This window comes from Ovis canadensis, chromosome 5 (genome assembly GCF_042477335.2).
Source record: "Ovis canadensis isolate MfBH-ARS-UI-01 breed Bighorn chromosome 5, ARS-UI_OviCan_v2, whole genome shotgun sequence".
NCBI classification, from domain to species: domain Eukaryota; kingdom Metazoa; phylum Chordata; class Mammalia; order Artiodactyla; family Bovidae; genus Ovis; species Ovis canadensis.
The window spans coordinates 54,498,886-54,511,148 of record NC_091249.1 but is presented as its reverse complement, the minus strand read 5'-3'; the positions used below and the strand labels follow the sequence as shown (position 1 = coordinate 54,511,148).

The 12,263-nt window shown below is 35.0% G+C and overlaps 1 protein-coding gene across 1 annotated transcript; it reads right to left on the bottom strand.

Moving 5' to 3' along the window:
• Nucleotides 1–10,509: 10,509 nt before the first annotated feature.
• Nucleotides 10,510–11,457, bottom strand: LOC138441788 (olfactory receptor 2AJ1-like). The gene has a single exon (XM_069592854.1). The coding sequence runs from the start codon at nucleotides 11,455–11,457 to the stop codon at nucleotides 10,510–10,512; it is 948 nt and encodes a 315-aa protein (XP_069448955.1).
• Between the last annotated feature and the right edge of the window lie 806 nt (nucleotides 11,458–12,263).

Sequence of the window (12,263 nt, the reverse complement as noted above, 5' to 3'; positions counted from 1 at the left end):
CTATGGTAGTTTGAACAATCTTTGGCATTGTCTTTCTTTAGGATTGGAATGAAAACTGACCTTTCCAGTCCTGTGGCCGCTGCTGAGTTTTCTAATTTTGCTGGCATATTGAGTGCAGCACTTTCACAGCATCATCTTTTAGGATTTGACATAGCTCAATTGAAATTCCATCACCTCCATATGCTTTGTTTGTAGTGATGCTTCCTAAAGATCACTTGGCTTCACATTCCAGAATGTCTAACTCTAGGTGAGTGATCACACCATTATGATTATCTGGTTCATGAATATCTTTTTTGTATAGTTCTTCTGTGTATTCTTATCACTTCTTAAAATCTTCTGCTTCTGTTAGGTCCATACCATTTCTGTCCTTTATTGTGTCCATCTTTGCATGCAATGTTCCCTTGGTATCTTTAATATTCTTGAAGTGATCTCTAGCCTTTCCCATTTAATGGTTTCCTCTATTTCATTTTCTTCCTCTACTTCTTTGCATTGATATGAAATAAAAATAAATAAATAACATATGTAAATTAAAAGTGTAAGTCTCTTCAATCATATAGTTTGTTTAAAGGTATATAAAAAAAGGATAACTATCACTAAACATATGGTTAATGATTGGATTATTTCTAGATGCTATCATTCAAATGCATATAGAATTTATGGATACAAATGATCAAAATATATATCCACCAACAGGTAACAATAGCCAATATTGTTTGCCTTCACTATTTATTTGATTTTATATTTTGATATGAAATCTAGACAAATAATTTTTAGGATTTATTAGAAACTGTGAATTCTTTTAGGGTCGAAGAATGAGTAGGAAGCAGTATTAAGATTATAACAGTACCATGTAATCATCCTTCATTCATAAACAAAGAATTAAAATAGCAAGAAATAAGAAAAGCTGTCCTCTATAAACTTTACTAAGGATTGGATCCCTAAGTGTTCTGTTATTGTTCAAATATAACATGAGCACATCCAAAGCATACTAAGTATAATTTGGCTCTATCTCTTCCAAAAACTTCATATCATTTTTCTTTCAGAAATCACATTTATGAATTAGGTCCAAAACTACATTCTGTTGGTCATTTCATACTGTACAATTTTTGCTCAACAGTATTCTAAAAGGTACAATCACACACTTGATGCCAAACTTCATTTAAAACCTTCTTTTTCCTAGTTTAACCAACTCTTATATATATTACATCACTCATTTCTTAAACTGACTACCTTAAGTCCTGAATGATTTCAATCCAAACAGTAGTTAATACTGCCAAAGAGGTTCATACAATAGAATCAGCTTCCATGTTATTATACAGTGTGTTTGCATGAAAAGATTTCTACTCTTAGAGATTATAATTTATGTTGCCTATGCTGTTTCAAAGGAGAAGGCAATGACACCTCACTCCAGTACTCTTGCCTGGAAAATCCCATGGACAGAGGAACCTGGTGGGCTGCAGTCCATGGGGTCGCTAAGAGTCGGACACAAGTGAAGCGACTTAGCTGCAGCAGCAGCAGCATGCTGTTTTAAAATATTCTTTTATTGGCTTCACTATTTCCCATGTGCAGAGGATATATCACAGGCTATGGATACAATGAATCCTCACTTCTTTAATGAATATTGTTTATTATTCAACTTTCTTTTTTTTCTATGCATATTTTATTTCAATTATAGCCACATAAATCTCATATTTGAAGTACTATTTGAGTTCATATGAAATTTTATTGTATGCTTTATCATAGAATATCATAATTATTTTCAATCATATTTCAGTATATGGTATAGATGTGTGTAATCTCATGCATTATTCACCATAATTCCAGAAGAGTAGTTTTTAAATAATCTCAGCAGCTGTCTTTATCAATTTTACTAGATTTTACTATCATTTCACAATCATTCACACTCAGAATTATATGATAACAAATGTTAGATTTAAACAAAGCTTCATGTCTTTAAAAAATGTTTATAACAGTTTGGATAGCTCATATATATATTTTTAATTTATGATAAATTACTCATATAGCTTGTTAAAGTAAGTTCAGTCAAATAAAGTTTTCTTTCTGAGTTTTCTGGCTAATGGCATGCCTGGCTGTATTCATTGCTTGGTATAAGCAGAAATACTTAATTCTGAATAAATTTCTCTAAGCAGTTGCTGAAGTGTCCCTTCTCTTCGGTGGCAAATAGAAATAAAAATACAATTACTACCTTCTTTTGTTATATCTGCACTTTCTCACACTCACTGGCTTGATTAGCTGAAAGCAGTCTAAACGTCTTCACGGGAGCAAAGTCATTGTCTGAGTAAAATTCTTTGAAAAAATTATAAGCAAATGTATTAATATTTATATCTCTACAGCTGACACTTTAAATGCTTTCAGTGAAACTCAGGGGTCACAGTGATTTGATTCTAGGCCTTCTTTACCTGAAGTTCAATTTAATTCTTTCTCGCTTTTTTTTTTTTTTTTTTGCATCCACTTGGGCACTTAGGAATATCCACTGAGACTTAGATAATATCAGTTAAATTACTAATAGCCCAAGATGGCCACAGGCCAAGGTTGGGTAGGAGTTCACATAACCTCTATAGAAATTTTCCCTGGGGTGTTTAGTATCAGTCATTGGAGAAAGACACCAATTATTTATTCAGATACCTCCAATATTATAACATCTCTAATTTTTTAGATCATATATTTTATATATTTTTATTCAGTAAGTGCACAGTAACGATATGATGTTGGGAAAGATTGAAGGCAAGAGGAGAAGGTGATGACAGAGGATGAGATGGTTAGATGGCATCACCGAATCAATGGACATGAGTTTGGGTAAACTCCAGGAGTTGGTGATGGATAGGGAGGCCTGGGATGCTGCGGTTTATGGGGTTGCAAAGAGTTGGACAGGACTGAGTGACTGCACTGAACTGAACTGATACGTCTGCATATATTAATTTATTTCCTATTATGATTATATTGGCCCAAAATTTAATAAATAAAATGAGATGTGTTTAATTTAATAAGAACATGTTAGTAAAATTTCTTAAAATATCACACTTGTGAGAGTAATTTTTAATTTATTTTCAGTTCAGTTTAGTTGAGTTGCTCAGTCATGTCCAACTCCTTGTGACCCAATTAACCATAACACACCAGGCCTCCCTGTCCATCACCAACTCCCAGAGTCCACCCAAACCCAGGCCCAGTGAGTCAGTTAGGCCATTCAACTATCTCATCCTCTGTTGTCCCCTTCTCCTCCTGCCCTCAATCTTTCCCAGCATCAGGGTCTTTGCAAATGAGTCAGCTCTTCCCATGAGGTGGCCAAAGTATTGGAGTTTCAGCTTCAATGTCAGTCCTACCAATGAACACCCGGGACTGAGCTCTAAGGATAGACTGGCTAGATCTCCTTGCAGTCCGAGGGACTCTCAAGAGTCTTCTCCAACACCACAGTTCAAAAGCATCAATTCTTCAGCACTCAGCTGTCTTTATAGTCCAACTCTCACATTCATACATGACCACTGGAAAAACCATAGCCTTGACTAGATGGACCTTTGTTGGCAAAGTAATGTCTCTGTTTTTTAATATGCTATCTAGGTTGGTCATAACTTTCCTTCCAAGGAGTAAGCATTTTTTAATTTTATGGCTGCAATCACCATCTGCAGTGATTTTGGAGCCCAAAAAAATAAAGTCAGCCACTGTTTCCCCATCTATTTCTCATGAAGTGATGGGACAGGATGCTATGATCTTAGTTTCCTGAATGTTGAGCTTTAAGCCAAGTTTTTCACTCTCCTCTTTCACTTTCATCAAGAGGCTCTTTAGTTCTTCTTCACTTTCTGCCATAAAGGTGGTGTCATCTGCATTATTTTAGGTTTATATAATTTATTTAAAATTGCCATTCTTTTGGTAAAACCCACTCAATGATAAAAAATGTTATATAATAATTACAATTGTATTATAATTAAATTACTAAATTTTTCATGTAATAAACTATATAATGAAAATAATGTTACTTTGTTGCAATGATATCAAGAAAATATTCAACAGCAAATTTTATTGCAGATTATAATTTGTGTTCTTATATTGCCAATGCTGCTACTGCTACCAAGTCACTTCAGTCGTGTCTGACTCTGTGTGACCCCATAGACGGCAGCCCACCAGGCTCCCCCATCCCTGGGTTTCTCCAGGCAAGAACGCTGGAGTAGGTTGCCATTTCCTTCTCCAATGCATGGAAGTGAAAAGTGAAAGTGAAGTCGCTCAGTTGTGTCCGACTCTTAGCGATCCCATGGACTGCAGCCCACCAGGCTCCTCCGTCCATAGGATTTGCCAGGCAAGAGTACTGGAGTGGGGTGCCATTGCCTTCTCCACGATATTGCCAATAGTTTTCAGTAAATTAATTAATTGCAACTTTTACTTGACAAGGAGTAATATTGATTCGACTTAGATTTTAATAATATTTGATTTTTGAATTAGAATGTGTCTGGGGGAAGATTTCCTTATGTTTAACTTATTTTTAGTTCTTTGAGCTTCATGGATCTGGATTTTCACTTCCCTCTTCAGATTTACAGTTTCTTTGCTGTTTTCATTTATTATATCAAATAAACTTTCTATTTCCTTTCTTTTTCTTTCCTCCTTTTAGGATTTCCATAATGCATATATTAGTGACATACAATCCCACAAGTGCTATAAGGTTTTTTCCCACTCTTTTTTACAGTTTTTTTTTTTTCTGCTGTTGTTGTTATCGTTCTTTTTTGTAATCTCAAATGACCTCTATTTAACCCCATAGATATTCCTTTTGGTTGATCTAGTCTGCTATTCAGTCCCTATCTTTTTTTTTTTTTCCAGTTCAATCACTGTGTTCTTCAGTTCTAGGGTTAGAATTTCCATTTGGTTCTCTTTTACAGTTTCAAATTTTGTTGAACTTTTCTTGCTGTTTCAATATTGATTGTCTGATTCTGCATAGTTGTCTATGTTCTCCGTTATCTCACTAAGCTTTTTTAAAATAAATATTATGAATTAGTAATCAAGCGTTTTTCAAATGGAGCTTGTGTAGTCTTTTCAGGTTTTGGAAGTTTCCAGGAGAGGGCGAAGTGACAGATACAGTAGTGCTAGTTTGTAATTTTATATAATTCTAACTCTTTTCCCCAAAATTCCTCCTCATTAGAGCTCAGGAGAGAGTAAGAGCAGAAATCACTTGTGCCTGCTAGACTGTTGCTGCACTGCGTGTTCTCTACATCATTTCATCCATGCAGTGGTACATTCCTCTGTCTTGAAACCACAATAAAGAAAGGTCCAGCAGCACTGGCTGTGAGAAAGATGGGATCAATATGTATGCATTATTACATGCAGTATTGCTTATTTCACTGTGTAAGAAACAAATGAGCTATGCATTTGAAAATCAAGCTGTTTCTATATTTAGAACTCATGTTAATGGAAATTGAGTATTATTTATTAAATAACAATATGTGTTATTCTTATAACAATATTAACTAAATGATTGTAAATAAATTGGTTGTTGTCATTGCTTAGTCACTAAGTCTTGTCCAGTTCTTTGTGGTCTCATAGCCTATAGCTCGCCAGGCTCCTATATCCATGGGATTTCCCAGACAAGAACACTGGGAGGGGTTGCCATTTCTTCTGCTGTCTAGGTTGGTCATAGTTTCCTTCCAAGGAGTGTCTTAATTTCATGGCTGCAGTCACCATCTGCAGTGATTTTGGACCTCAAGAAAGAAAACAGGCCACTGTTTCCACTGTTTCTTCATCTATTTGCCATGAAGTGATGGGACAGGATGCCATGATCTTAGTGTTCTGAATGTTTTTTTTTTTGCCTGATATTCTTTATTTTTAAATATAAATTTATTTATTTTAATTGGAGGCTAATTACTTCACAATATTGTATTGGTTTTGCCATACATTAACACGAATCTGCCACGGGTGTACATATGTTCCCCATCCTGAACCCCCCTCTCATCTCCCTCTCCATAGCATCCCTCTGGGTCATCCCAGGACACCAGCTCCGAGCATCCTGTATCATGCATCATACCTGGACTAGCAACTTATTTCACATATGATATTATACATGTTTCAATGCCATTCTCCCAAAGCATCCCACCCTCACCCTCTCCCACAGAGTCCAAATACTGTTCTATACATCTGTGCCTCTTTTGTTGTCTTGCATACAGGGTTATCATTACTATCTTTCTAAATTCCATATATATGCATTAGTATACTGTGTTTTGGTGTTTTTCTTCCTGGCTTTCTTTAAGCCAACTTTTTCACTCTCCTCTTTCACTGTCATCAGGAGGCTCTTTAGTTTTTCTTCAGTTTCTGCCATAAGGGTGGTGTCACCTGCATATCTGAGGTTATTGATATTTCTCCTGGCAATCTTGATTCCAACTAGTGCTTCATTCATCCCAGCATTTCTCATGATGCACTCTGCATGTAAGTTAAATAAGCACAATGACAATATACAGCCTTGAATTGCTCCTTTTCCTATTTGGAACCATTCTGTTGTTCCTTGCCCAGTTCTAACTGTTGCTTCATGACCTGCATACAGATTTCTCAAAAGGCAGTTCAGGTGGTCTGGTATTCCTATCTTTTTCAGAATTTTTCAGTTTATTGTGACTCACACAATCAAAGGCTTTGGCATGGTCAATAAAGCAAAAAAAGTTGTCTTTCTGCAACTCCCTTGCTTTTTCAATGGTCCAGTAGATGTTGGCAATTTGATCTCTGGTTCCACTGCCTCTACTAAATCCAGCCTGAACATCTGGAATTTCACAGTTCATGTATTGTTGAAGCCTATCTTGGCGAATTTTGAGCATTACTTTAGTAGTGTGTGAGATGATTGTAATTGTGCAGTATTTTGAGCATTTTTTGGAATTGCTTTTCTTAGTAATTGGAATGAAAACTGACTTTTTCCAGTCCTATGGCCATCTGCTGAGTTTTCCAAATTTGCTGACAAATTGAGTGTAGCACTTTCAAAGCATCTTGAAATAACTCAACTGGAATTCCATCACCTCTGCTAGCTTTGTTCATAGTGATGCTTTCTAAGGCCCACTTGACTTCACATTCCAGGATGTCTGGCTCTAGGTGAGTGATCACACCATCGTGATTATTTGGGTCATGAAGGTCTTTTTTATACTGTTCTTCTGTGTATTCTTGCCACCTCTTCTTAAAATCTTCTGCTTCTGTTAGGTCCATACCATTTCTGCCCTTGATTGAGCCCATCTTTGCATGAAAATTTCCCTTGATATCTCTCATTTTCTTGAAGAGATCTCTAGTCTTTCCCATTCTGTTGTTTTCCTCTATTTATTTGCACTGATCCTTGAGGAAGGCTTTCTTATCTCTCCTTGCTATTCTTTGAAACTCTGCATTCAAATGAGTATATCTCTCCTTTTCTCCTTTGCTTTTTGTTTCTCTTCTTTCACAGCTATTTGTAAGGCCTCCTCAGACAGCCATTTTGCTTTTTGATTTTTTTTTTTACTTGGGGATGTTCTTGCTCCCTGTCTCCTGTACAACGTCACGAACCTCCGTTCGTAATTCTTCAGGTACTCTTTCTATCAGATCTAGTACCTTAAAACTATTTCTCACTTCTACTGTATAATCATTAGGGATTTGAATTAGGTCATACTTGAATGGTCTAGGCTTAGTGCTTATTATATGCTTTTAGTCAATTTTGAGTTAGTTTTTGAATGTTGTTTTGGGTACGGTTCCACATTACTCTTTTGTATGCTAAAATTCAGTCTTCTTATCATGATTCATTGAAAATAATGTCTTTTTCTTACTGAATAGTCTTGGGAGCCTTGCTGAAATTCATATAAACCTCCATGGGAGGAGTCATTCCTTTATGCCTTCCCTGTTTTGTTTAATCCATTTATTTATCTCTTTGCATGTAAGCTACTTTAATTATTTATAATTTTTTGAAATAAGAAAGAATGAATTTTCCAACTTTTAAAAAATTGTTTTGCTATTTGGAGATTAAATTCCATTGAGAATAAACATTAATTTTAAAATATTCTTTCCTATTTTGCAGAAAAAGTCATGGGGATTTTGATAAGGAATTCATTGACTCTGTCAATACTTCTGGATATTCTTATTACTATAAGAATATTATTACCCTAATCCATGAACGTGGAGTATAAAATACTTCTTTTTACTTTCTTTAATTTATTTCAGCAGTGTTTGATAGAGTTCACTGTATAAGTGTCCATACTCTTGGTTGGGATTTTCCAAAGTATTTTTTATGTTATGGTAAATGGAATTGTTTTCTAAATTTTCTTTTAAAATATTTATTGCCAAGGTAAAGAACACAACTAACTTTTATTGTTTATTTTGTATCTTACAGCTTTGCTGACCCTATTTCTTAGCTCTAATTGTGTGTGCGTGTGTGTGTGTGGTGTGTGTGGTGTGTGTATATGTGTGTGTGTGTGTGTGAGATCTTTAGGAATAGTTTTATTTATTTCAACATGAATATCTTTTGATTCTTTAGCCTAATTGGTCTAGCCAGAACCCTCAACACTGTGTTGAATAGAATTGGTGGAAGTGGGCATCTCTGACTTCTTTCTGTACTTAGGGGAAAAGGAAAGTTAGTTGCATAGTCGTGTCTGACTCTTTGTTGAACCCATGGACTGTAGCCCGCCGGGTCTTCTGTCCATGTAATTCTCGAGGCAAGAGTACTGGAGTGGGTTGGCATTCCCTTCTCCTGGGGATCTTCCCTACCCAGGAATTGAACCTGGGTCTCCTGCATTGCAGTCACATTCTTTAGCAACTGAGCTATTAGGGAAGCCCATACTTAGGGGTTGGTCTTGATCCCTGTCCCCTGTACAATGTCATGAACCTCATTCCATAGTTCATCAGGCACTCTACCTATCAGATCTAGGCCCTTAAATCTATTTCTCACTTCCACTGTATAATCATAAGGGATTTGATTTAGGTTATACCTGAATGGTCTAGCGGTTTTCCCTACTTTCTTCAGTTTCAGTCTGAATTTGGTAATAAGGAGTTCATGATCTGAGCCACAGTCAGCTCCTGGTCTTGTTTTTGTTGACTGTATAGAGCTTCTCCATCTTTGGCTGCAAAGAATATAGTCAATCTGATTTCGGTGTTGACCATCTGGTGATGTCCATGTGTAGAGTCTTTTGTGTTGCTGGAAGAGTGCTGCGATTCATGGGGTCACAAAGAGTCGAACACGACTGAGTGACTGAACTGAACTGAACTGATACTTACTGGAAAAGCTTTCAATTTTTCAAAATTAAGTACAAGATTAACTATGTATCTTTCATGTCAATCTTTTATATGCTGATGATTTTCTTTTTTTAGTCCTGGTATGCTGAATTATTTCTTCACTGAAGAATGTTAAATCTTGTCAAACCCCTTTTATCCTGCATGAATTTTCATTATCATGTGGCTTTTTCTCCCTCTCATTCAAGTAAGATAACGCATTATGTATGTTTATCTTCATATGGTGAACATTTCTGGTATTTTATAATTAAATCCAACCAAGTGATTGTGTATAATCCTTTTGACATACTGATGATTATTTTTGCTGTTATTTAGTTAAAAATGCTGTCTAAAGGCTTTTATTCATATCAATGTCCTTTCTTACAGAATATTTTTCTGAATTTGGTATCAGTGTATTTCTGACCTCATAGAATGAGATAGGGGGTCACACCTCTTCCTCTGGTTTTTGGGAAGGTAGGAAAAATGACTGATATTAATTCTACTATATATGATTGCTAAAATTAACCAGTGACATTAGCTGGTTTACAGATTTTCTTCATTTGGGAAATCTTAATTACTAATTTAAGGTCCTTACTAATTATAGGTCTAGTCAAATTTTCTATCCACTATTTGGTCTTTGTAGAGAGTGTGTTTTGGAAAACTGTACAATATTTTTTTGTGATGAGATCTTTTAAAAGGCTACTCTCTTAGTACTTTTCAATTATACAATATGATTTTTTTCTTTTGTAATCACCATGCTGTTCATTAACTGTAATCACCATGCTGTTCATTAAGTCCCAGGACTTATTTATCTCTTAATTTCAAGTTTCCATATTTTACACACCTTCACCCTTTTCACTTACGAATTTTTATAATTTTCCTATAACTTACTATAAGGTTTGAAATATTGTATAATTTTATATAAACACAGAAATAATATGGATTTGTCTCTCATATACATTATATATGTGTGTGTATATATATCCATAAATAATATGACTGTATCATAAAAAGTAATTTTTACAAATTTGTATGATTTTAATGGGAGAATAAAATTAACCTTTAGTCATCATTGACTTTCTATAATTGGTGCTTTGGTGATTATAATTGGCAACATAGAGAGACAGATACAGTTTTAGATATATGTATTTATAAAGCAAATATCTGTGACAACTGTACTATTATCAATGTTTCAGGAATATCCATCTTTGAACACCTGAAGAGATAAAGCTTTCTAGAGGTTTGAATAACAGATTTCTTCTAAATATTTAGTATGGAAATAGACAACCATATATACTTCAAACATTTTCCCTATAACATTTTACGGAAAAAATTACTTCTGAGCATATTTTTCATTGCCTCTAAAACATCTTTATTTCTAATACTGTAGATAATTGGGTTAAAAGTAGGTGTGAGGATGGTATAGAAAATTGCCAGGGATTTATCCTGGCCTGGAGTGTGGTGCTTTTTAGGTCTCATGTATGTGAAAATAAAAGGCCCATAGTACATTATGACCACAATCATGTGGAAGAAGCAGGTAGAAAATGACTTTTTCCTTGCCTCTTTTGATTTCATGTGGAGGACAGTAAGGAGAATTTGGACATAAGAAGCAAAGATTAGAGAGAAAGGGACAAGCAGAAAAATGATGCCACTTACATAAACTCCTTGTTCATAGTGTGTTGTGTCCACACAGGACAACACCAACATGGCGGGGACTTCACAGAAAAAATGATCAATGGCTCTTGAGCCACAAAAGGGAAAGTGAAGTGCATATGCTGTGTGAACTACGGAGTTGATTATCCCAATAAACCAGGCCCCTCCAGCCATGAGAACGCTGACATAGTCATTCATAAGAATGGGGTAGCGCAGTGGGTGACAGACGGCTACATAGCGATCGTAGGACATTGCTGCCAGGAGAAGGCACTCACCACCCAAGAGGGTGAGGGAAAGAAATATCTGGAAGCCACAGGCTGCAAATGAAATCGTTTTGCTGCCTGACAGAAAGTTAGTGATCATCTTGGGAACAATGTTGCTGGTATGCAAGATATCCATAAAGGAGAGATGACTGAGCAGGAAATACATTGGAGTATGGAGTCTTGATTCCCTGTGGATAAGGATAATCATCATTGTATTTTCTGTTATAGTTATAATAAAAACAATGAATATAATGGAGAGGAAAATCAGACTTGTTTGGGAAGAAGAGAAGAGTCCCAAAAGAATGAAGTCACTGCTGGAAGTGTGATTCTCACATCCCATCATGAAATCTTTGCTTTACCTAAAATAAATAAATAAACAAACAAATATAAATAAATAAGAGGTAGAGTGAAAAGAAAGAAAAATTAGCATAAATCTCAATCTCTTTTACATTTAACTGTATAAGATAAGCTTATTCCTTTTTTGCTATATTTTCCAAGTAAAAGCCAATGGACTCTCAGATAGTTTTTTAATTGGACATGTTTTACACGGTTGGTATTTTTGCTGAACAAGTTAATTAATTTATTCATTATGAAATAAACATAATTTGCCTATACTTTATTTATATAAGAATAAACTTAATTATATATTTAATTCCCTGAAATGTTAACATTTTTTTCTCTGTAATTATAAAAGTTTTAAAGGGTTAGCATATGAATGGGGTTTGCAGATGTATGCATATGTACATGGTTTTGCTGTTCCTACTGGTTTGACCTGCAGCTCAGTAAAATTTGGTGTAAACATAGATTCAGATTGAGAACCGTGGTGTTTCTTGAGAACTGGCTGATTATAATTTAGTCTGTAAAATCAGTGAATATTACTGCAATTCATATTGAATATATCAATATCCAAAGTTGTTGACTTTTTCCCAAGCATAGAATAATTTTGTCCTTCTGGTTTTTCTTTTTCCATTAATAGCTTACTTAAATATAGGCATCCTTAATCAAAACAAGACTTCATTTTAGTGTTATGAATGAACAGTTTTCACTTATACTAAATTCCTATTAGTTAATAGAGTCCTTGGATGATTATAGCTTCCCAGATTCTTATTAAGGAAATTATTGGCTTATGTTTCTATGATCTGTGATATG

Bases quoted from the DNA above. Each gene is read 5' to 3' on its own strand.
- LOC138441788 (XM_069592854.1), bottom strand. From the start codon at position 11,457: ATGATGGGATGTGAGAATCACACTTCCAGCAGTGACTTCATTCTTTTG.